Raw genomic sequence first — 22,091 nt, forward strand, 5'->3', positions numbered from 1 at the left:
AGCCCGCGGCAGTTGGGGCTGGCAGCCCGAGCTTTGCAGAGCACGCAGCTGAGCCCCGGTCAGCGGGAGCCCGAGCCCCAGCAGTCAGTGCGGGCTGGCAGCCTGAGCCCCATGGAGAGTGGAGCCAGGAAGTTGGGGCTAGCAGCCCGAGCCCTGCCCCCATCAGCGGGGGGGTCAGCAACCAGAGCCCCAGCTGTCAGCATGGGGTCGGCAGCCCACGCCCCATAGAACGTGGGGCTGGGCAGTTGGGGCCGGCAACCCAGACCTCGTCACAGGGCCAGCAGCCTGAGCCCCATGGTGGGCAGGGGGGCAGCTGGGACCCCAGGTGCGCAGGTGGCAGCTCGGACCCCTGTCCTTGGCAGACAGGGGAAGTTGGGCAGCATGAAGGGCAGAGTGAGCAGGGACCACGCTGTATGTGGGGGGTGGTCCAGGCTAATTTGTCCCTCGTGGGCACCCCCCTAGTGACGGCCCTGGTGGCGGAAGAAAAGGTGTTTGCACGCCAAACTAGCCGGTATCACATTGTAGCCAGTGTAGCAGCGTTAAGGTGCCTCAGTAATTCGATACTAAGTCATTCTCTCTGGGGTGCTGTTTTGCTTTAGTGAGACGTGAGTGAATCTTCTCATTTTCTAGTTTGTTGGTTGTTAGCATTCTCTCTGTTATTTTTATTAGAACTTTTGTGCACAAGTTCAATGTATAGGTGGCTAAAAAAGGAAAGCGTAAAGACGCAAGAATCAGCTAGTGTTTCCTCAAGTCCACATTGTGGAAAATCGAAGTCTAATGATCATGATGGTCCTGGAAAGTCACTTACAAAGAAAAGAAAATATGACGATTATATAAAATATGCCTTTACACGTATTGGTGATCAAGAACGTCCGAAACCACTGTGTGTAATTTGTGGTGATGTTATAGCAAACAGCAGCCTCAACCCTTCTCTACGTCAGTGCCATTTAGAAACTAGGCATCCTGCACAACTTGACAAGCCTGTTGATTTTTTCAAGCGAAAATTAGCTGAGAGGAAAAGTGACTTTACCAGTTTTAAATCCAAAGCAAGTACTGATAATGAAAATGCACTTGAACCGTCATACCGCGTGAGCTACTGAGTAGCAAAAGCATCAGAAGCCCATACCATTGCAGAGAGCTTGATTGGTCCATTTATAAAATATGTAGTTCATTGCATGGTGGGAGAAAAGGCTGCAAAAAGGATTGACATGGTACCTTTGTCCAATAATACGGTGTCACGAAGAATTAATGACATGTCAAATAACATAGAGACTGCAATTGTACATAGAGTGAAAAATAGTCCATATTATGCTATCCAGTTGGATGAATCAACTGATGTAGCTAATCTAGCTATTTTGCTACTGTTTGTACATTATGTGAATGAAGGTATGGTTGAAGAAGGCTTGTTGTTTTGCCGACCACTGGAAGAATGTACAACTGGAGAAGATATCTTCAATCTGACTAATGCATATTTTCAAGAAAAGGAAATAGATTGGTCTCATTGCCTAGGCATTTGCACTGATGGGGCCACATCAATGATGGGGAAGTATACTGGATTTGTAGCTCGAACAAGAAAGGTTGCATTAAAAGTCTCTTGGACTCATTGCAATATCCATAGACAACAAAACACATGCCTGAGGGACTGAAGGAAGTGTTGGACAATGAAGTGGAAATGATGAATTTCATAAAATCACGGCCAACAAATTGCAGAATATTTCACCTACTTTGTGAAGAAATGGGTAGTATACACAATTGTCTGTTGACTCATACCGAAGTTAGATGGCTCTCATGGGGCAAAATCCTTGTGCACTTGTTTGAGCTTAGAACGGAAATCCTAGTTTTTTTTCAACAGCCACCTTTTCCACCTTGGCAGCTGTATGGAAAATAATGTCTGGTTCCAGAGCCTAACTTATTTTGCAGATATTTTCTTAAGAATTAATGACCTACATTTATCTCTTCAAGGCCTCAATATAACAGTTTTCAATGTGCAAGAGTGAGTTGAATCCATGATAAAGAAGCTGCAGTTCTGGGAAAGTTCTTTGGAAAACAATCAAACTGAGTGTTTCAGTAATCTTCATGACTTCCTGGCAGAACATAAACTTCAGTTGGATCAGTGCACTAAAACCAATATAACTGCACACCTAAAAGGACTTTCCACAACTTTCAGGGAATACATTCCAGCTATGTCAGGCAATAATGACTGGATTCGCAACCCTTTTGATGATACCACTTTCTCAACACAGATATTGAACACTGAGGAAAAAGAGAAATTGAGTGACATCTCCTGTGATTACGAACTGAAAAGGAGTTTCAAAAATTTGTCACTGATCAACTTTTGGCTGAGTTTAAGAAACTCCCTTCTGGCAGAAAAAGCTACTACAGTTTTGTTACCATTTTCAACAACATACTTATGCGAGAAAACGTTTTCCTCGTATGCACATCTGAAAATCAAATACAGAAACAGACTTGATGCCAAACCAGACCTGAGACTTTATCTTTCTACAGTGGTTCTGGACTTCCAAGAGCTATGCAGAGCAAAGCAAGTGCATCCATCAAAGTGAGGAAATTTAAACTTAAATCCCTGGAAATATTCATTTTTAGGCAGGGGTTCACGAGATTTCACAATTTAGTGAGAAGGGTTCACGGGTTGTTAAAGTTTGGGAGCCACTGGTGTAGACTAAGCTTCTCAAACCTCACTGAGTGATAGAAATCCAGTGACCTAATCTTACTCCCACTGACTTCTATGAGAGATTTAACACAGACTTCAGAGGAATCAGGAACAATTCCTTAAGGATCCCGTTTCCTTCCCTCTTTCCATTGTCTGAAGAGCAGTGCAGTATACAAAATAATATTAAACTTCAAAATTGACCACTAAAGACTCCAGCTTGCATTCTTTTTATGCTCACGTCTCCTTTTGGAGTCAACTGGGGTTTTGAATGCAAAGAAGGCAAACTCAGAAGCCAGCTTTTCATATTCCATTGCTTATAATACAAAAGTACACAGTATTCTCTCCAGTATACTTTCTGCTTTTAACTTCAGTAAGTGTTCAATTATTTCATGTCTGCACGTCCCTTATACAGACGTATTTATTGTTGCATTTTTGCATCTTGACTACCTACGGTTATCATCCTGTATGTTTACTGTGGACCATTACCCACAAAGGGAACCTACACCCCAGATTTAGATGCCACTGTGACCCACAAAACCCTTGCTTGGCTGACATCTAACCCTGTAGGTGCCTAAACTTACTCAGTGCCTAAATTTAGACAGAAAAAGTTCCCTAAGTGCCTAAGTTTCTGCCTCTGGGAATGGGCACAACACCTCACTCTGGATGCCTGTCTCACACCTAAGCCCAAGAGGGATCCTCAAACCATGTGAAAACAGATGCTCCTCTGCCTATCTCGCATGATCCAGTAGGCATGCTATGAGTATGCCTACCAGACCGTGGCTTGCACAAAATCGAGGGGGAAGAGGCGTTGTTGGTGCCAGTGCCATCTCTCTTAACTTTTAGCCCAATGGTTATAGTATTCATCAGGATGAGAGACCCCCACAGCTTCAATTCTTCCCTCTGCCTGATGGGGCCAAAGGATTTGAACATAGGTCTCTCAGCAGAGTGGCCTAACCACTGGACTATGGGATATTCTGATATTGATCTCTCAATTTCTACTGTTGAAGCAGACAAATACAGAAAGGTGTTAAGGAAAAAAAGTCTTTTCAGGATGACCATGCTCAGTTCTTAGGCTTATTTCCCCTCACAGGGCTTGTCTATGCTGAGAAATGACATTCTGCCATTGCACTAACTAATGTGATGTTAAAGAGAGGCGGGAGACAGAAGGAGAGATAAAGAGACAATATTAAAAAAAAGTGAGCAAGTGGAGATATAGGAGGAAAAGCAGAACAGTATGGTCAAAGAAGCCGAGAGTAGAGACTGAGTCAAGTGAGTGATCAGCTGTATCAAAAAGCAACGGATAGACTGAGGGGAAGGGATACAGAGAAGAGAGATTTAGAGATGGTCAGAAAGTAGCTATTAGCATCACTGGCCAAAACAATGGGGGGGAAATCCCATGAAAAAAAGGTGGTTTTGGAAATATTAATTTTTCCCCCTGAACATTAAGTGGAAAACTCACCACAGTTAAGTTCTTCTGGTGTTATTGTGGCCACTGATCGCCCCTGGATCCTCCTTGGATACTCACAAGTAGCTGCTGCTTGAGCATTACCAGATTCTGCATATGTCTTCAACAAGTCTGCCAGCCATAGGATTTCACAGTCACAATGCAGAGCATTTGAATCCAGACGCCTGTGGAAAATGAGGATCATCCATTAATCTTCCTAATCAGCTGGAACAATTCATTAGATTTTATATGACTTGGCAATACTCCCCATCTATTTATTCTTACATACAAAAACCTACATTAAAAGAAAGTCATCTAGGTCCCCTTGTGCACATGCATTATGATATAGTTTTTAATTACATCACATACTATTTCCCCTCCCCCCCCCCCCCCCCCCCCGACCACTACTCACTCACTGTACAGGATAGACAGTGCTCTCTGTCGCAGGCTATTCAATATTTTTATCCTCATAATTCAATAATGGTTCCCCCACCTATCCTACCTGCAGACCCCAATTTGGTAGTTGTTCTCCGAGGACACCTAACTCTACACAAAATCGCTGAGAGGAGGAGGAGGAGAACTCCCTTTTTAACCTTTAGACCAGTGTTTAGGAAACTCCCCCAGGATGGGGAAAATCCTGATTCAACTCCCCTGTCTACCTAATGAGAAGAGATTTGAACATGAGTTTCTCACTTCTCAGGTGAGTGCCTAACTATTGGACTATGGAGTCACTCTCACTCATTCTCTGGCCCAATGCACAATTATTTATATACAATGGAACAGCTTCAACAGGTGAGGCTGAGAGAGACCCACGTCAGAATATCCCATAGTCTAATAGCTAAGGGCACTCATCTGAGAGGTGGGACACCCATGTTCAAATACCTTCCCCTTGTCAGGCAGAGGGAGGAATTGAACTGTGGGTCTCCTATATTCCAGGTGAGTGCCTTAACCACTGGACTAATGGTCATAAGGGAGGCTACTGCCTTCTTCTCTGGGCCTTTTTGAATAGAGTTAGGCATGTGCCACCTCCATTCTCGAGGGGAATGGCTGAGGCACCTGATTCTAGGAGAGGGTTCCCAACTGTGGCTTCCAAGGGGAGATAGGAGCCTCCCTCCAGCCCGATCTTAGGTGCCTAATGCTCTGAGAGGTCCAGGGCTTAGGACACAATGATCTCCATGGCATCTGCTATTGGCTAACTTAGGTGACTTCCCGCCGAGCGTGCTGGTTTTTGTGGAGCCCATTCTTAGGCTTCTATCTCTCCTCATTCATTGTATAGGCAGCCTGGGCAACTAACTCAGGGTTTGAGGATTTCACAGGGTAGCTAGCACCTGAAAGTCAAGTGTTGCAATGACTACGTCCCTTTGTGAACTTGGACCAAAGTGCCTGCGTCACTTTAGAAAAATGTCACTTAGGTTCCGAAAGTACTAAAGCACTTTAGATAATTTTACGCCTAGTCTCTACAGTTTACGAAGGATCGAGAAAAAGCAACCTAGAGAAAATACAATGGGCAACAAATGTTATACAAGAAGATCAAAGGAATTTAAAACAGAGTTAGACGGAAAGACTGCAGAAGCTGAGTTTATTTAGTCTACAATATAAAAGACTCATTGCAGACAAGGCCACAGTCTATACATAAATTCAGGATAATAAAGCAAGGCAGGGGTTTAGTCACAGTCACAAAAGACTGAAGGATAAAGACCATGGAAGGAAAAGTTTAGACTAGATTCTTTAATGGTAAGAACAATTAGGCAGTGGAACAAACTGCCAAAGGAGGTGAATACTATAAGATGAGACATAAGTATAATTAGACTATTTCAATTATTTCAGTATGTAAATTTAATTTACTTACAGTCTCTTCATAGATTCCAAATGACTAAATGTCCCAGGAACTAAATGAGCTATTCTGTTATTATGCAAAAATCTGTTAAAAACACAGAGGAGTTCATGTATGAGTTCAGATTTTGAAATGTTTTCATTCCATATACATTCTTCTGGAATTCCTTAAAGAGAAACTCATTTTACAACGTACAAATACACATTTTTTAAATCAACTTTCTTCTGCTACTTTTTAAAAAAAAAGACTTCCCTTTCCTCATCTCCTCCTCCACCCAAGAAACAAACATTTTTAGCCTACTCTGGAGACAAAACTACATAAAAAAATGACAGACAACGGGGAGGGGAGGGGGAAGGGGAGAGTAATCAAATGAGCCATTTTTACAAAAAATTAATCCTCCTATGTCATGTTTCATACAATCTATTTTATGATAGACAAACATCAATCACAATTGTTTTGAACCCATTTTGAGATTGCAAATTGTACACAAAACAGTGTTATTAAACCATTTCCCCACCTAGGGCCTGACCAGAAGTCATTGGGAGATAAGGGTGCTCCACACTTGCCAGAAGGCGCACAGCACTTCGCTCCTCAGTCTCTTACACCATGAAAGTTTCAGTACAAAATAAAAGCTATTGATCTGGGTCAGAGAAAAAAGCTACTGACTACTACAGCTTACCAAAATTTCCAAACAAAAATAAAACTTACAGTCTTTCAAGTTTTGGAAGATGCATAAAGGATTCAGGTTCCAATGTTTCTATGTGATTAAAGTGCAGATACCTGTAAATGTGTGAAACAAAACATCACTGAAATAATTTATTTAATGGAAGTGGTACTGTGCAGCTAGAAACTTGGTATGTAAAGGACTTCTCATGCTGCCGAGCACATCTGTAAATGATTACAGATTAATGATGTAGTGGCATAATTGGCTTTTCGTGTCTTTTGGATACTATACTTTTCCATGAAAGAGAGAGGCCATACATAATAGGAAGGTTTTAAAAGTTGCTATTATATTGGTAAAAATAACAATATATTTGTATCAACTAATCATACTTCAAACAATCTTCTGTCAAAACTAAATATTTACAAAAACTCATGGGACAATTAGTAAACCCACATGTATCATAGGACTGGTAAGAAACGACAGATTATAGTAGCTGCAAAAAACGTCAGATCACAGATCCAAAAAACATTTTTTTCATAAAAAGCCAGGTAGCTATTATCAACTAATATTTTCTGCACATTTTGGATCAACCAGTTAATATGTAATAAAACTTGTTTTATTTACAGTAGAACCAGGGCTTTTCGAGAAATATTGGTTTTACATTTTCTGACCCTCTCTCCTGCAACTATCATATTTTCCTAGTGAATCCTACCACCCGGACCACCACATGAAGTCACTTGATTTATTTTGTGTGGTTGAAAAAATTTGTAGCTTTATTAGTAAAGATTTGCAACCTTCAATGGACATCCCAACATTTTTTTGGTATCTCACCTTTTGAATACTATGAGAATGACTGAAACCTTTCAACGATGCGGTCTCAAGAGAGGTCTTTTGCCTGTAATATCACTGCCCTATCAGTAAGACTTAAAGCTATGGCAATTCTAACCTCCTCCTATCCCCTCTCAAAAAAATTTTTTAAGACTCCTGTCCTCTAACTAGAAGGATACTATTCTCAAATAAATTCATAAACACAAAATCAGTGCAGGTGAGCTGTATCACCATCTGGACAGATCTCCCCCCAAAAAGTCTACCCAATAATTATTGCTGTCTGGTATATGAATAGACATCTAACTGCAACACTAAAAAGAAAAAGATGCCCACTATTTGGTGTATATATATTGGTTATTAAGGTTCCTTCTGGAGTACAAAAGCCTTGGATATTAAAAAAATACTTGGCACTTACGGAAGGTCTGAATCTGCAACCCTTACTCACATGAGTAGTTCCACTAATGGTAACAGGCTATTCATGATCAAGGGCTGCAAGGTTAGGTTCATATTGGTTTATGCATATTAGTGAGTATTAACAATTCTGTCAGGAATGAAAATATGGAAAAAACAGTAATTAAAAAAAAACTAAACTAAAAACAAAACAAAAAACACCACCAAAAAACCAACTCCGCAGCATGAGCATGAGAAGATGGAAGACACTTAAAGAGCAGAAACTCTCTTGCTTGGAAACACTCTGACCATGTTCCAGCTCCAGACCAAAGAGCAAGGTGCCTGCCACATGGCCAGATATTGGAAATCAAGTGGGGAGAGGAATGGGAAAAAAACCAGTGGGGATAATCTCAGAAACTACTGCCCCGTAAAACTATTCCTTTCACAGCAACCAGACAAGTGCCCAACAATCCAATGTAAATGGGCTGCTGACAGGAAAGAGGCACATCAGCCTCAGCCCTATTGTCAAGGAGAAAGTGTACGCCAATAAGTGGTTCCAGTAGGGGGACCAGAGAAACAGCCAAAGCAATAAGCCTAGGTGAATGTGACAAGTGACATTTTCATGTCAAATCTACTAGACAGCCAATAAATCTGGCTTGTGACCTTCTCTCTGCTAAATCATGGAGCAACTCAGAATTTTTTTACACCTGGCGCCAATGTACCCAGCCAACATAAATTCATATGCATAAAGAGAAACAAACAACTGTCACACCGTACCCTTGCCAGTCATGAAACTGGCTTTCAAAGCTTCTCTGATGTGCAGCGCGCCCTGCTGTGCTCTTCTAATCGCCTTGTTGTCTGGCTGTGCGAAATTGGCAGCCAGGCGAGTTGCCTCAACCTCCCACCCCGCCATAAATGTCTCCCCCTTACTCTCACAGAGATTGTGGAGCACACAACAAGCAGCAATTACAATTGGAATATTGGTTGTGCTGAGATCTAACCGAGTCAGTAAACTGCGCCAGCGCGCTTTCAAACATCCAAAAGCACATTCTACCACCATTCTGCACTTGCTCAGCCTATAGTTGAACTGCTCCTTACTGCTGTCCAGGGTGCCTGTGTACGGCTTCATGAGCCATGGCATTAAGAGGTAGGCTGGGTCCCCGAGGATAACTATAGGCATTTCAACATCCCCAACAGTAATTTTCTGGTCTAGGAAGTAAGTCCCTTCCTGCAGCTGTTCAAACAGACCAGAGTTCCTGAAGATGCGAGAGTCATGCACCTTTCCCGGCCATCCCACGTTGATGTCGGTGAAATGTCCCTTGTGATCCACCAGTGATTGCAGCACCATGGAAAAGTACCTATTGCGGTTTATGTACTGCCTACCACGGTGTGCCGGGGCCAAGATAGGGATATGCATTCCGTCTATCGCCCCGCCGCAGTTAGGGAACCCCAGCGCATTAAAGCCATCCACAATGATCTGCACATTTCCCAAAGTCACTACCCTTGATAGCAGCTGGTCAATGATTGCGTTGGCTACTTGAAGCACAGCAGCCCTTACAGTAGATTTGCCCACTCCAAACTGATTCCCAACTGACTGGTAGCTGTCGGGCGTTGCAAGCTTCCACAGTGCTATGGCCACTCACTTCTCAACTGTGAGGGCTGCTCTCATTTTGGTATCTTTGCACTTCAGGGCAGGGGACAGCAAGTCACAAAGTTCCATGAAAGTGGCCCTACGCATACAAAAGTTTCGCAGCCACTGGGAATCATCCCAGACTTGCAACACTATGCGGTCCCACGAGTCTGTGCTTGTTTCCTGGGCCCAGAATCGGCGTGAACCTGGCCCTATGCCACCATGATCTCCCAATCGCCACATGCCATGCTTCTAGGAATGTCTGTGTTCATGTCCTCATCAGTATAGCAATCGCACTGTCGTTGCTTCCTCGCCAGGTTTTGTGGGTAATGCACATACTGCTGGATAATGCGCGAGGTATTTACAATGGTCAAAACTGCAGCGGAGATCTGAGCGGGCTCCATGATTGCCACGCTATGGCGCCTGCACGTGTAATCATGGGAAAAGGGCGCAAAACGTAGGAGGCCTGTTCAGTTCAAGATGGCCGATAAAAGGCGGTAAATGGTTGTCTTCTGTAGCATTCATGGAGTTGGGACGCTCACTACAGCTGCAAGAGCGGGAGAGCAGAGTTTGCGGTGGAAGCGAGAGCAGAGTTTGTAGCGGAAGCTGTGCGGCTCAGGTCATGATGGCCGAAAAACGGCGGGGAATTGTTGCCGTCTGTAGCTTCCACGGGAGCCCAGGACTGACAACATGGAAAAAGCGGCAGAAGCTGTGCGGCTCAGTTCACGATGGCAGAAAAATGGCAGGGAATTGTTGCCTTCAGTAGCTTCCACGGGAGCCCAGGACAGACAACATTGAAAAATTAGCTAGCGATGCAAGAGCGGGAGAGCAGAGTTTGCGGCAGAAGCTGTGCTGCTTGGTTCATGGTAGCCGAAAAAAGGCGGGAAATGATTAGATAAAAGAGTAGATAGAAAGACGAGAGGACATTCGAGGTCGATTCATAGTACAAGGAGTCAGGCGGTGCACCATACTGCACCGTCTGCTGGCAGTATGGCGTCTGCCGTAGCTTTCACGGAGGGAGGAGCGAGTGAGAGCAGAGTTTGTGGCAGAAGCTGTGCTGCTTGGTTCATGGTAGCCGAAAAAAGGCAGGAAATGATTAGATAAAAGAGTAGATAGAAAGAAGAGAGGACATTCGAGGTGGATTCATAGTACAAGGAGACAGGCGGTGCACCATACTGCACCGTCTGCTGGCAGTATGGCGTCTGCCGTAGCTTTCACGGAGGGAGGAGCAAGTGACGGCACACACCCAGAAACACCCGCGAGAATGGTTTTGCCCCATCATGCACTGGGAGCTTAACCCACAATTCCAATGGGCGGCGGGGACTGCGGGAACTGTGGGATAGCTTCCCACAGTGCACCACTCCGACATTCGATGCTAGCCTCAGTACTGTGGACGCACTCCGCCGAATTCACGCGCTTTACTGGGGACACACAACACCGAATGTATAAAATTACTTCAGAAAATTCGAATAGAATAAGTTCAAATTAATTTCGTACTGTAGACGTACCCTAAGCTGAAAGCTTATTATTTTACAGAAGTTAGTAATTTAACAGGCGCACCTAAATAATTAATGTACTATGAAGAAAATACGATTTGCTATTAGCATGCAAGTAAGCCCTACCAGTTGCTGTCAGTATGCTGCAGTAACCAGTGCTAGAGAGGGAGGAAGAGAAAGGCATTAAGGAGACAAATGACAGTTATCATATGTGTTTCACACTTAGTACCTAAATAGAACCTGTTCCCCTAAAAGGCACCCAAGTGCCCTCTAAAATATGTGTATATGGATTTTCTGTGTATTTTCCAAAGTGTAGTTTTCTTGCATATAAAACTTGATATGAGGGATAAAAATGCAGAGACAGTATGTAGAGCACAACTATAGTTACATGAATATAGTCTGGAAACTCAAAACTCCTATTGCCCTGCAGGAAAGGAGATTCTCTTTTATAGGAACTCAATGACAGACAATGAAATTCACCCTGCAAAGCAAAAATCCTCTGCAAAATTAAACTTCCGGACTTCACAGACAGATCTGCAATATTATCTATTTAGTTATCGCTGTTTCTACCAGTCCAAGTACTACTTGAATTACTGTGTAATGGTGAACTGTTTTCTGATTAAGTAAACAGTGAATAACCAAACACATAGCTGAAACAATACATTTCTTTTTAATCATACTAGTAGAGGCTATTTTCCATTCATTTTCAAATTAAATTCCTCTTCACTTGAAACTCAGTAAGAGAACAATAGCTTACACAATGTTGCTAGCAAAAAACTAACTGAAACACTTTCCACATTGCAGACAATGAGGATACCACTCCCACCCTCTACCTCCCCCAATATACGGCAATGATCAGCCACATGTGTATCAATAATATTCATATTTTAATTTAAAAGGTTTTTTTAAATTAAAGATAAAAGTACTGAAATAAATTTTAGGGCTTGATTCAAACTTTCATTTACACCAGTGTAAAACAAGAGCAACTCCAGTGCAGTCATAGGAGTTGCAGCATTGTAAAACCTATGTAGGTGTAAGCAGAATCAGACCTTGAATCTCTAATTAATGCACACTGTTTTCAATATTTGTCTGTGATCATGCTTCTTCTCCAAGTCTACTACACAGTGCACTAGGACGCTTGGAATATAAATCACAAATAAAAGACAAACACAGAAATGAAGAATTTGACACCAATTCAATTTTTTTTTCACATGCAAATGATTATAAGAACGTTTGACTAACATCCCATTCCAGTGCAGACATGCAAAGCATGCAGGAAGAAAATACTGATCAAGACGTGCACTTTTCCTCTGAAAGGCAACCATGTAGATGACAGCACAGAAGAGAAAAGGCACTTACAGTTGTTCTAGAGAGGCAAGTCCTTTAAATGCTTGCCTGTCAATTGACTGGATTTCATTCTTGTACAAATAGCTGAAACAAGAAACAATCAGTAATATTAGTACACAAACAAGAGCTACATTAAGGTGGAAAAGAAGAATTAAGTTGACACATGAAGACGTTTTTCTAATATGTAGTAGAAAAACTAAAACAAAAACATGTACACACTCAAAATGCTTCCTGCTTGAGAATCCATTCCCCAGGCCTACCAGAAAAGGCACAGAAGACTGGGGAGCCCTCTATGCCCTGACATTGATAGTTGGAGGGCTTTTGGCCTTCTGGTTGTTACCATGTCCTTTTGGAAGTTCCTTTGCCCTCATTTCCTGACAAGCTCTCAATGGATGGGAGTGTTAGTTTGATTAACTGGATATCCCAAAGAACACTGAGGTTGCTTGCAGCATCCTGTTTTCTTTAAAATATTTGGTTTGAACACTGGAACAAACCAGTGCTTAATTTGTGTCAGGGCTTGGCAGTTCATAGCCCCAGCACCTCTGGGCCTGCTGCGTCAGTTATGAAAGTAAAAAAAAAATTGCTTTAGCCCTGGCACCTCTTTCATTACAAATTAAGCACTGGACCAAACATGGAAACCTATTTTTCCTTCACCAAATTCAGGTAACAAAAAAGGAGTGTCTCTGCGATGATCTGCCAGCTTTTAAAATATTCAAAGATAAATACAACTCAGTATCTTTGTATTATGGCATTCAGACAGCAAAAATAAATTATTTTTCCCTGTATGGGACATGGATGCTAGGTATGTTGCATTGATATCCACGCTAGTACTACCCAGAATCAACGCATACAGAATACTATGTTGTGTCTATGTGCCTTGTATTCCTCCCCTAGAGGATGAAAACAAACAAGTTGCTGGATGAATCTGAGCAAGTGCTAAGTACCCCCAGGATATACACAAACTTTGAACTCATCTCAATTTTGATGTTCTAGAAGTCTAAATTATATATTTAAGAAGGGAACAAAATAAACTTTTCACATTAACATTGATGTTTCAGTGTTCTATAAAACATTAGTACTGGTGCACTCCAGAAATCAGAAGATCAAAGTCTCTTGTCACTTACACAAAGGAAACCCAATATGTCCCATGAAGTCAGGTTTTGGACATAATTAATTGAATTTGTATTCTGTGTCCTTCATTAAGCAGCTTCTCTGTGTTAGATGAGGAGATGTTTCCCTTTTTATTTTATTAAGAGACATCCTTTTTTGACCTTATTGCAACCTACAGTTGTTAAATGAGGGAGGTGATGTTATTTCAATTAAAATATTTAGGCAATATGAGGATTTGTCGTCCTCTTTTCAGGAGGAAGAAATTTTGTTGTCATCCAAAAAAGAAAGGGTCTTGTGGGTGCTTAGAGGGCTTTAGTCGAGCAAACTGGATTAGACTGGATTAGACAAATGAAGATGAAATGGAGTGACTGGTGTCATTTGGTCATGGGTGTGGAGGTAGCAAGCATGGGCTGAGAGAAGGAAGAAGCATGCATTTTGTGTGCATTAGGGGTTGACTTCTCAATCTGAAATTATCATACAACACATAGCCAGAAGAGTAGAGGGGAGATAAAAAGTCAAAAGACAGACTAAAAACCATTGTTTCATGATGTTGATATCTGATGATTTGTGGGGCCAATCTTGTGATTTTGGGGGGATCTGACTCATGATTTTTGATCTCTTGAGGCTGGCAATACTGGATTCAACACAAGAGCAAAGCAACTCAAAAACACTTGGTCCCAGCCACTAGAGGCATTTCCAAACTGCAGCATACTGGGAAGAGAGGGGAAGGGAAGGGAGGGAAGACACAATCCTTCCCCCGGGGTAGCCTTTCCTGCCTATTGCCTAGACCTCCCAGGCCCCCATAATAAAACTTCACTCCAGGTCTTACTTCAACTATCATTTTCTCCAGGCTGAGCCAGGACCATTATGCCATGTAGTCAGCTGATCCCATTCCATCATGTGCCCTTTCTGGAGACTCCAACTCTGAACAATACCTGGGGCTTAAATGGGCTATGTCAGTAAGACATGCTTACTGAACTTGCACGTCAGCACTCTGTTATATGATTTTTTTTTTAATGCAAAAATGGGATGTGACATTAACAGAGGGGGAGAGAGAGAGAGAGAAATTTATTTCAAGTAGTAATAGAGCAACCTAATGAACACAAACCCGTGAGGAGACAAAACACTAAATATCACTCAAAAATATGCAACACACTCACTAAACTCCAACTGTGTCTAATAACAGGAACTTTGCAAATACTGTACTAGTTAAAAATGTAATTAAGGACAGAGTAATATATCACTTAACTAACTATAAATTCTGTAATCTGTTATAACCTATAGCCTATTAGAACTTTATAAGGGGTGAATAAACAGTTATTAGTGACTTGTGGATATACTTTACTAGGATAGAGAGTTTTGGGGAACACAATTCTACAATTAGTATTTGTTTGCAGTACCAATTACAGTGAGGTATGCACTTTCCAAATACTCAGGAAAAGATGATCCCTGCCCCAGCGAGTTCACGGTGTAGGGATGGACAGCCGACAGACAGACAGAGAGCAGTCAGAGAAGGGGAATAACAAAAAGGATTTTATTATATATCAATAAGATTCACTACAGGCAGCCTAGAAGAAGTGGATTTTTATGTGAGACTTAAAAGTGGATGGGATATGGGCCTTGCAAACAAGTTCAGAGCATTCAAGTAATGTATAGAAGGTTGTGTAAAGAAAGCCATGGAGGTGATTGTTTGAGAGATTGACAGACATGTGGAAAAAGACAGCAATGTCAATGGAGGGTGACACAAAACTTGACAAGCGAGTATAAGTACGGAAGAGCAGATGGGGAGCCACTGGAGAGTTTCAAAGAGGGGAGTGACATGATCAGCTCATCAAACAAGGGAGATAATATCAGCAGCTACATTTTGTATGAACTGGTGAGGGACAGTGTGTGTGTATTAGGGAATCTAGAGAGGAGGATCCTGAAGAAGTCTCCCAAGATTGTAGTCTTGGTATTATATTTTACTTCTCTCTCCTTCTCTACCTATTCCCCCATATTCAAACTTTCACTAAATCTTGCCACTTGTTCCATCTTAATAGTTCCAAAATCTGTCCCTTCCTCACTGCTAAAACTATTCTCCATGTCCTGGTCATTATCTCCTTGATTATTGTAACTTTCATGTCTGGCCTTAGACCTCTCACTTCTCCCTCAGCCAACATGCCCCAAATTCTTTGCAAAAATAATCATCTCCCACAATGCTGAGCACCTCATCCCCTGCTTTGAACTCCCTGAATGGCTTCCTGTCTACCAGTTCATATTCAAACTCCTTGTCCTCACCCATAAGTTTTTTTTTTTAAATCTTATCATAGCTACATTTCTACTCACATTTTCCCCACACACTTCCCTATCTTTTTATCTTGTACCTCCTTTTTTCTAGTGCTGCACATTGTGCCTGAATAGTTTCCCTGTCTGCATCTGGCAAGCTGTTTCTGCTGAGGGTAAGGAAGGAATTTTCCCCACCAGAGCATTACACAAGTCCTTGAATATATTAAAGGTTTAGGGGTTTTTTTTCTTCCCCATCTTTCTGTGCCACTGCTACTGTCAAGTCAACCCAATAATTTACCAGAAGTGAACAAAGCATATACATATATAATGAGTAACAAAGCACAGAAAGAATAAAACATACTGTGTATCATTTATTTAGTTAATAAATGAAGACAATATTCTAGTCTTCGTTTTTGACTGCTGTGTTTACATTCTACGGTGCAGAGGGAGAGCATGCAGCCAAAGTAATATAGAGTTACTGCAAGGCAGAATAAACATGTGAATTAGTTATGCTATGGATAAGGCCTAGGTTACCTATGATGAGGTGTTTTGGGGGGAGGTCTGGGGTTGCACATTGGCTAAAGAATCTCTACCAAAAATTAAGAATCTGAAATGGAAATAAAAGGCTTCAAAGCAAAACAAAGCCAGTTGTCTAATAGCAATAAAATTCATTTTGTTCTACTTTTAGCATCAGAATTTGAAGTTATATTATTACCTCAGACAATATAGCATCACTGTGTTAGAGAGATTGTGGCAATGTAGCGGTCATTGATTTAAAAAACAAAATAAATAACCCCAGCTACACACCTACCAATAAAAGTGTACTTCTTTTTATGAAACAGGAAGGATAGAACATGTAGAAAAATTACTTTCTAAATACTTAATTTTTTTTGGTATACAGAAAAAAACCCAAGTGCCTACCTGTACTCTAATTGTTGCTCTTCAAGGTGTGGGTGCAGACGTGTATTCCAACCGAGGCATGCACACTCCCAGCACACTAAAGCTGGAGAATTCTGCCTAGCACTATTCGTAAGGGTGGTGCTCACGCCTTCTGGCCCCATAATCCTTCTGATTAGTATTTAAGGGCAGCCCCACTCCAACTCCCCTCAGTTGTTTCACACAGAACATCAAAAGTAGATACTCTGATGCAGAGGGGACAGAGGGTGGGCTGTGCAATACACATTTGCACCACAGTTGCCAACTTTGACGCAGTAAATAAGCACTCCAACTTTCACAATAAGCCAAAAACCAAGCTAATCCCAATTCAAAACAAGGCCAAAACAAGCCAATCCCTAAGAACCCCAACACTCTATGAGACTAGATCCCCCGGCATGCAGTCTGGGACTGTGGTGGGCCGCTGCTTGCCCCCCGCCAATCAAAAATGAGAAGCAACAAGCTACAAGCCAAATAAACAACAAGCCAAAAACTAGCCAACGAGCAACTCACAAGCTAATTAAGTCAAAAACAAGCCCAATTTCTGTGTTTTTTTCACGGGTTTGTCATGTCTGATCTGCACCCACATCTCAAAGAGCAACAGTCACAGTACAGGTAGGTAACTCTTTTTTCTTCGAGTGCTTGCAGACATGTATTCTATTCAGGAGACTTGCAAGCTGTAACTAATGGAGTTCAGGCTTCGAATCTACGTCAAGAAGGACTGCAGAACTGCCTTTTCAAAGTTTGCATCTGATCTAAATGCAATCATAATAGCATAATGTTTGGTGAAAGTACATATGAAAGACCAAGGAGCAGCCCTGCAAAAAAACTGTTACTCACCTTTGTAACTGTTGTTCTTCGAGATGTGTTGCTCATATCCATTCCAATTAGGTGTGTGCGTGCCGCATGCACGATCGTCGGAGAATTTTTACCCTAGCAACACCCAGTGGGTTGGCTGTGGAGCCCCCTGGAGTGGCGCCTTCATGGTGCTGGATATATACCCCAGCCGACCCAGCGCCCCCTCAGTTCCTTCTTGCCGGCTACTCCGACAGTGGGGAAGGAGGGCGGGTTTGGAATGGATATGAGCAACACATATCGAAGCACAACAGTTAAAAAGGTGAGTAACTGTTTTTTCTTCTTCGAGTGCTTCCTTCTATCGATTCCAATTAGGTGACTCCCAAGCCTTACCTAGGCAGTGGGGTCGGAGTGAGACATCGCTGAGTGCAGAACCGCTGAGCCAAATGCGGCATTGTCTTTAGACTGCTGTACTAGCGCGTAGTGAGCGGCAAAGGTATGAACGGATGCCCAAACCGCCGCTCTACAGATCTCATGGATTGGAACCTGTGTCAGGAAAGCGGTCGAGGAGGCTTGAGCCCTCGTGGAGTGGGCGGTGAGGCGTGGCGTCGGGACACTGGCCAAGTCGTAGCAAGCACGAATACAGAACGTGATCCAAGAGGAGATACGTTGCGAGGAGACCGATAGGCCTTTCATCCGGTCAGCCACTGCAACGAAGAGTTGAGTCATCTTCCTAAACGGCTTTGTACGTTCAATATAGAATGCGAGGGCCCTGCGCACGTCCAGAGAGTGCATATGTTGATCTTGCCGCGTAGCGTGCGGCTTAGGATGGAAGACCGGGAGGAAGATATCCTGGTTTACATGAAAAGCTAATACCACCTTGGGGAGAAAGGCAGGGTGGGGACGAAGCTGCACCTTGTCTTTATGGACGACTGTATACGGAGGTTCCGACGTGAGGGCTCTGATTTCAGAAACAGGCCTCGCTGAAGTGATGGCTACAAGGAAGGCTGTCTTCAAAGATAGGTAAAAGAGTGAGCAGGCAGCCATTGGCTCGAACAGGGGCCCCGTAAGCCTGGAGAGGACCAGGTTAAGGTCCCACGCCGGAACCGGTTGACGCAGTTGTGGGTATAGGCGATCCAAGCCCTTTAGGAATCTGACAACCATCGGATTAGAAGACCGAGAAAGCATTTTCTCCTGGGTGGAACGCCAAGATAGCTGCCAGGTGTACCCAGACAGAAGATATCGCCAGGCCCTGCTGTTTTAGGGATAGGAGATAGTCCAGTATAAGTGGTATCAACGCCTGCAAGGGGGGCGTGGCACGTTGCTGAAGATGGTGGGAAGGCGTAGAACAGCTGGTCTCTCCACAGTAGTAGGAAAGCGTCTGACAGGGAGCCCTGAGAGCGCCCTTGGAGAGAACAGAACACTTGGCACTTTCGATTGACGCGTGAGGCGAATAGGTCGATCTGGGGAAACCCCCAGCTCCGGAAGATGGAGTGGATGATATCTGGGTGAATTGACCACTCGTGAGATTGGAATGACCTGCTGAGACGGTCTGCCAGCATGTTCTGGACTCCTGGGAGAAACGACGCCATCAGATGTATCGAGTGGGCTATGCAAAATTCCCACAGGCGAATAGCCTCCTGGCATGGGGGGACGATCGGGCTCCCCCTTGCTTGTTGATGTAGAACATGGGCGTGGTGTTGTCTGTGAGGACTGCCACACAACGGCCATGTTGGAGACCGCAAAACGCCTGACACGCTAGGCGTACTGCCATCAGTTCTCGTACATTGATGTGCAGGGCTAGTTCGGATGTGGTCCAAAGGCCCTGCGTCTGGTGTTCCCCAAGGTGAGCGCCCCAGCCCAGAGATGATGCGTCTGTGACCAGGTATAGGGAAGGTTGTGGGGTGTGAAATGGTACCCCTTCACACACCCAGGTATGGTTCAGCCACCAGCTGAGGGAGGTCAAGACTGATTTCGGAACCGTGACCACCATGTTCAGGCTGTCCCGACCTGGACAGTACACCGATGATACCCAGGCCTGAAGCGGGTGGAGCCGAAGTCTGGCATGCTTAGTTACGTAAATGCACGATGCCATGTGCCCCAAAAGGCCGAGGCATATCCTGATCGTGGAAGTCGGGAAGCCTTGGAGGCTGTGGATAATGTTTGCGATAGCCTGAAAACGAGTGTCCGGCAGGAGAGCGCGGGCGAGTCTGGAGTCTAAAACTGCCCCGATAAACTCTATTCTCTGGGTTGGCTCCAGAGTAGACTTTTCTCTGCTGAGTAAGATGCCCAGCTTGTGGAATGTGTGCAGGGTGACTTGGACGTGGGATTGTACTTCTTCCCTGGTGTGGCCATGAACGAGCCAGTGGTCCAGATATGGGAACACCTGTATCCTTTGTCGACGAAGGTAGGCTGCCACGATGGCCATACATTGGTAAACACTCTCAGAGCCATGGACAGCCCAAAGGGAAGGACGACAAATTGGTAATGCATGTGGTTTACTACAAAGGGAAGGAAGCGCCTGTGTGGAGGTTAAATTGCTATGTGAAAATACGCGTCCTTCATGTCGAGGGCAGCATACCAGTCTCCAGGATCCAGGGAAGGGATAATAGTCCCCAATGAGACCATGTGGAACTTCAACTTTACAATGAATTTGTTGAGTCCGCGCAGATCTAAAATGGGTCGAAGTCCCCCTTTTGTCTTGGGGATTAGGAAATAACGGGAGTAAAATCCCCTGCCCCTTAACTCTGATGGAACCTCCTCTATCGCTCCCATGGACAGAAGCGTAAAAACCTCCTGTATAAGGAGTTGCTCGTGAGAGGGGTCCCTGAAGAGGGACGGGGAGGGAGGAGGAGAGGGAAGGGGGGAAGAAAATTGGAGAGAGTATCCCCTTTCCACCGTGCGAAGAACCCATCGGTCTGAAGTTATAAGGGACCACGCATGGTGAAATGGGTGAGGCAATCCTGAAATAAAGGGAATGGATCCTGGGTGGCGACTAGTACGCCGTCCTCGGGCGTACCTTCAAAAATTTTGCCTGGGCCCTGAAGATGGTCTAAGAGGGCCTTGGTTCTGAACGGGTTGGTGGCCGGTGGATCTCCTTCTACCACCTCGTCCACGTCTTCTGGAAAAGTCTTGCCTTGGACGAGGGGGAGGATAGAACTTTTGGGGCTGTGGTCTAAAGGGTCTGCGCTGGGGTCCTGGGACATGCATCCCCAGGGAGCGCATGATGGTTCTGGAATCTTTTAGGCTCTGTAACCGAGCGTCCGTTTTGTCCGAGAACAGGCCCTGCCCATTAAATGGTAGATCTTGTAGGGTCTGTTTTAGTTCTGGCGGTAAGCCAGATACCTGCAGCCAGGAGATGCGTCGCATAGCTATGCCCAACGCCAGTGTCCTAGCAGCAGAGTCCGCTACATCAAGAGAGGCCTGTAAGGAGGTCCTAGCCACCTTTTTACCCTCTTCCACTAAGGCCCCAAACTCATCCCTCGACTCTTGGGGAATCAACTCCTTAAATTTACCCATGGAGTTCCATGAGTTATAATCATAGCGGCTCAAGAGCGCCTGTTGGTTTGCGGCTCTGAGCTGTAGACCCCACCGCTGAGTAAATTTTGCATCCAAACAAATCGAAGCGCTTGGCATCTCTAGATTTGGGCACTGCAGCCTGTTGACCATGACGTTCCCTTGCGTTCACTGAGGACACCACCAGTGAACACGGCTGAGGGTGAGTATATAGGTATCCATAGTCCTTATAGGGAACAAAGTATTTCCTCTCAACCCCTCTGGCAGTCTGCCATATTGTGTTGGCGTTAGCCTGAATGGTGCAGATGATGGGTAACGCTACCCGGGATGGGGCATCAGCTGAAAGGATGCTCACCACCGGGTCCTCCAACTCCACTATCTCCTCTGCTTGGAAATCCATGTTACGTGCCACCCTGCGTAAAAGGTGAGCACGTAGGTCTATCGGGGGGGATCTGGAGAAGATGAGGAAGATGCTTCAGGGGGTAATGGATCCTATGGTGGGTCCAATTGCGAGAGGTCCTGATGTCCAGGATCCATCATATCGGGGTCTGGGGCCTGCGTAGGAGTGGGCGCAGGTGCCTCCATACCCCCCGGGAGGGACGATTGATGGTGGCCTCCGGTACTCGGGGCTCCGAATGTACTGAGCGGGAGGCCGCAGGTGGAACCCCTTGGGCTTGGTGATATGCCCACAGGGTCCAGAAAGACCACTGTGCAGGATCCTGTCTAGGGTCTTCAGCCCCATCCTGCCAGTGACCCAGGTTGTCCACTGCCTGGCCCGGAGTGGGATAGGCTGAGCGGGAGGAGGATCATGAGGGCCAGGGTGGTGCGGAGCATGCCTATGTTGACTCCACTGGGAACGGTGCCGAGCGGTGCCGGCCCACAGGTGTGCGGTCTCTGCGTGGTGCCGGGGAGTGGTACCGGGATCGAGAACGGTGCCAATGGTCATGCCGGTACCGAGATCCAGACCTGGATCGTGATGAAGACCGTCTGTGGGAGCGGTGCCGGGAGCGGCCTCTCGAGCGGGATCGGCGCTCTGACCGGTGCCGGGATCTGCGTCGGTAGTCCGAGCGGTACCGAGGTCCGGGGCGGTGCCGCGAGGTGGAAGGGTACCGGGATCCTGCTCCTAGATCGGGAGCAGTGCCGAGAGTCTACGCTGGGCCACGAGTACGAC

General features: G+C 44.6%; 1 protein-coding gene across 4 annotated transcripts in view; it reads right to left on the reverse strand.

The window, feature by feature from the left end:
* The window catches only part of PXDN (peroxidasin), a 151,733-nt gene that overhangs the window by 77,757 nt on the left and 51,885 nt on the right, over positions 1 to 22,091 (reverse strand). For 3 of the 4 annotated variants that reach the window (XM_024215788.2, XM_024215790.2, XM_024215791.2), the window contains 4 exons: positions 12,314 to 12,385; positions 6,655 to 6,726; positions 5,962 to 6,033; positions 4,128 to 4,297 (listed from right to left, as the gene is read on the reverse strand). In XM_024215788.2, coding sequence (XP_024071556.1) covers positions 4,128 to 4,297; positions 5,962 to 6,033; positions 6,655 to 6,726; positions 12,314 to 12,385 — 386 coding nt within the window. The remainder of the gene's footprint in view (positions 1 to 4,127; positions 4,298 to 5,961; positions 6,034 to 6,654; positions 6,727 to 12,313; positions 12,386 to 22,091) is intronic. The other variant, XM_024215789.2, reaches the window with a different exon arrangement.

Source organism: Terrapene carolina, unplaced genomic scaffold, assembly GCF_002925995.2.
Source record: "Terrapene carolina triunguis isolate 2854851 unplaced genomic scaffold, T_m_triunguis-2.0 Scaffold42, whole genome shotgun sequence".
NCBI lineage: Eukaryota > Metazoa > Chordata > Testudines > Emydidae > Terrapene > Terrapene triunguis.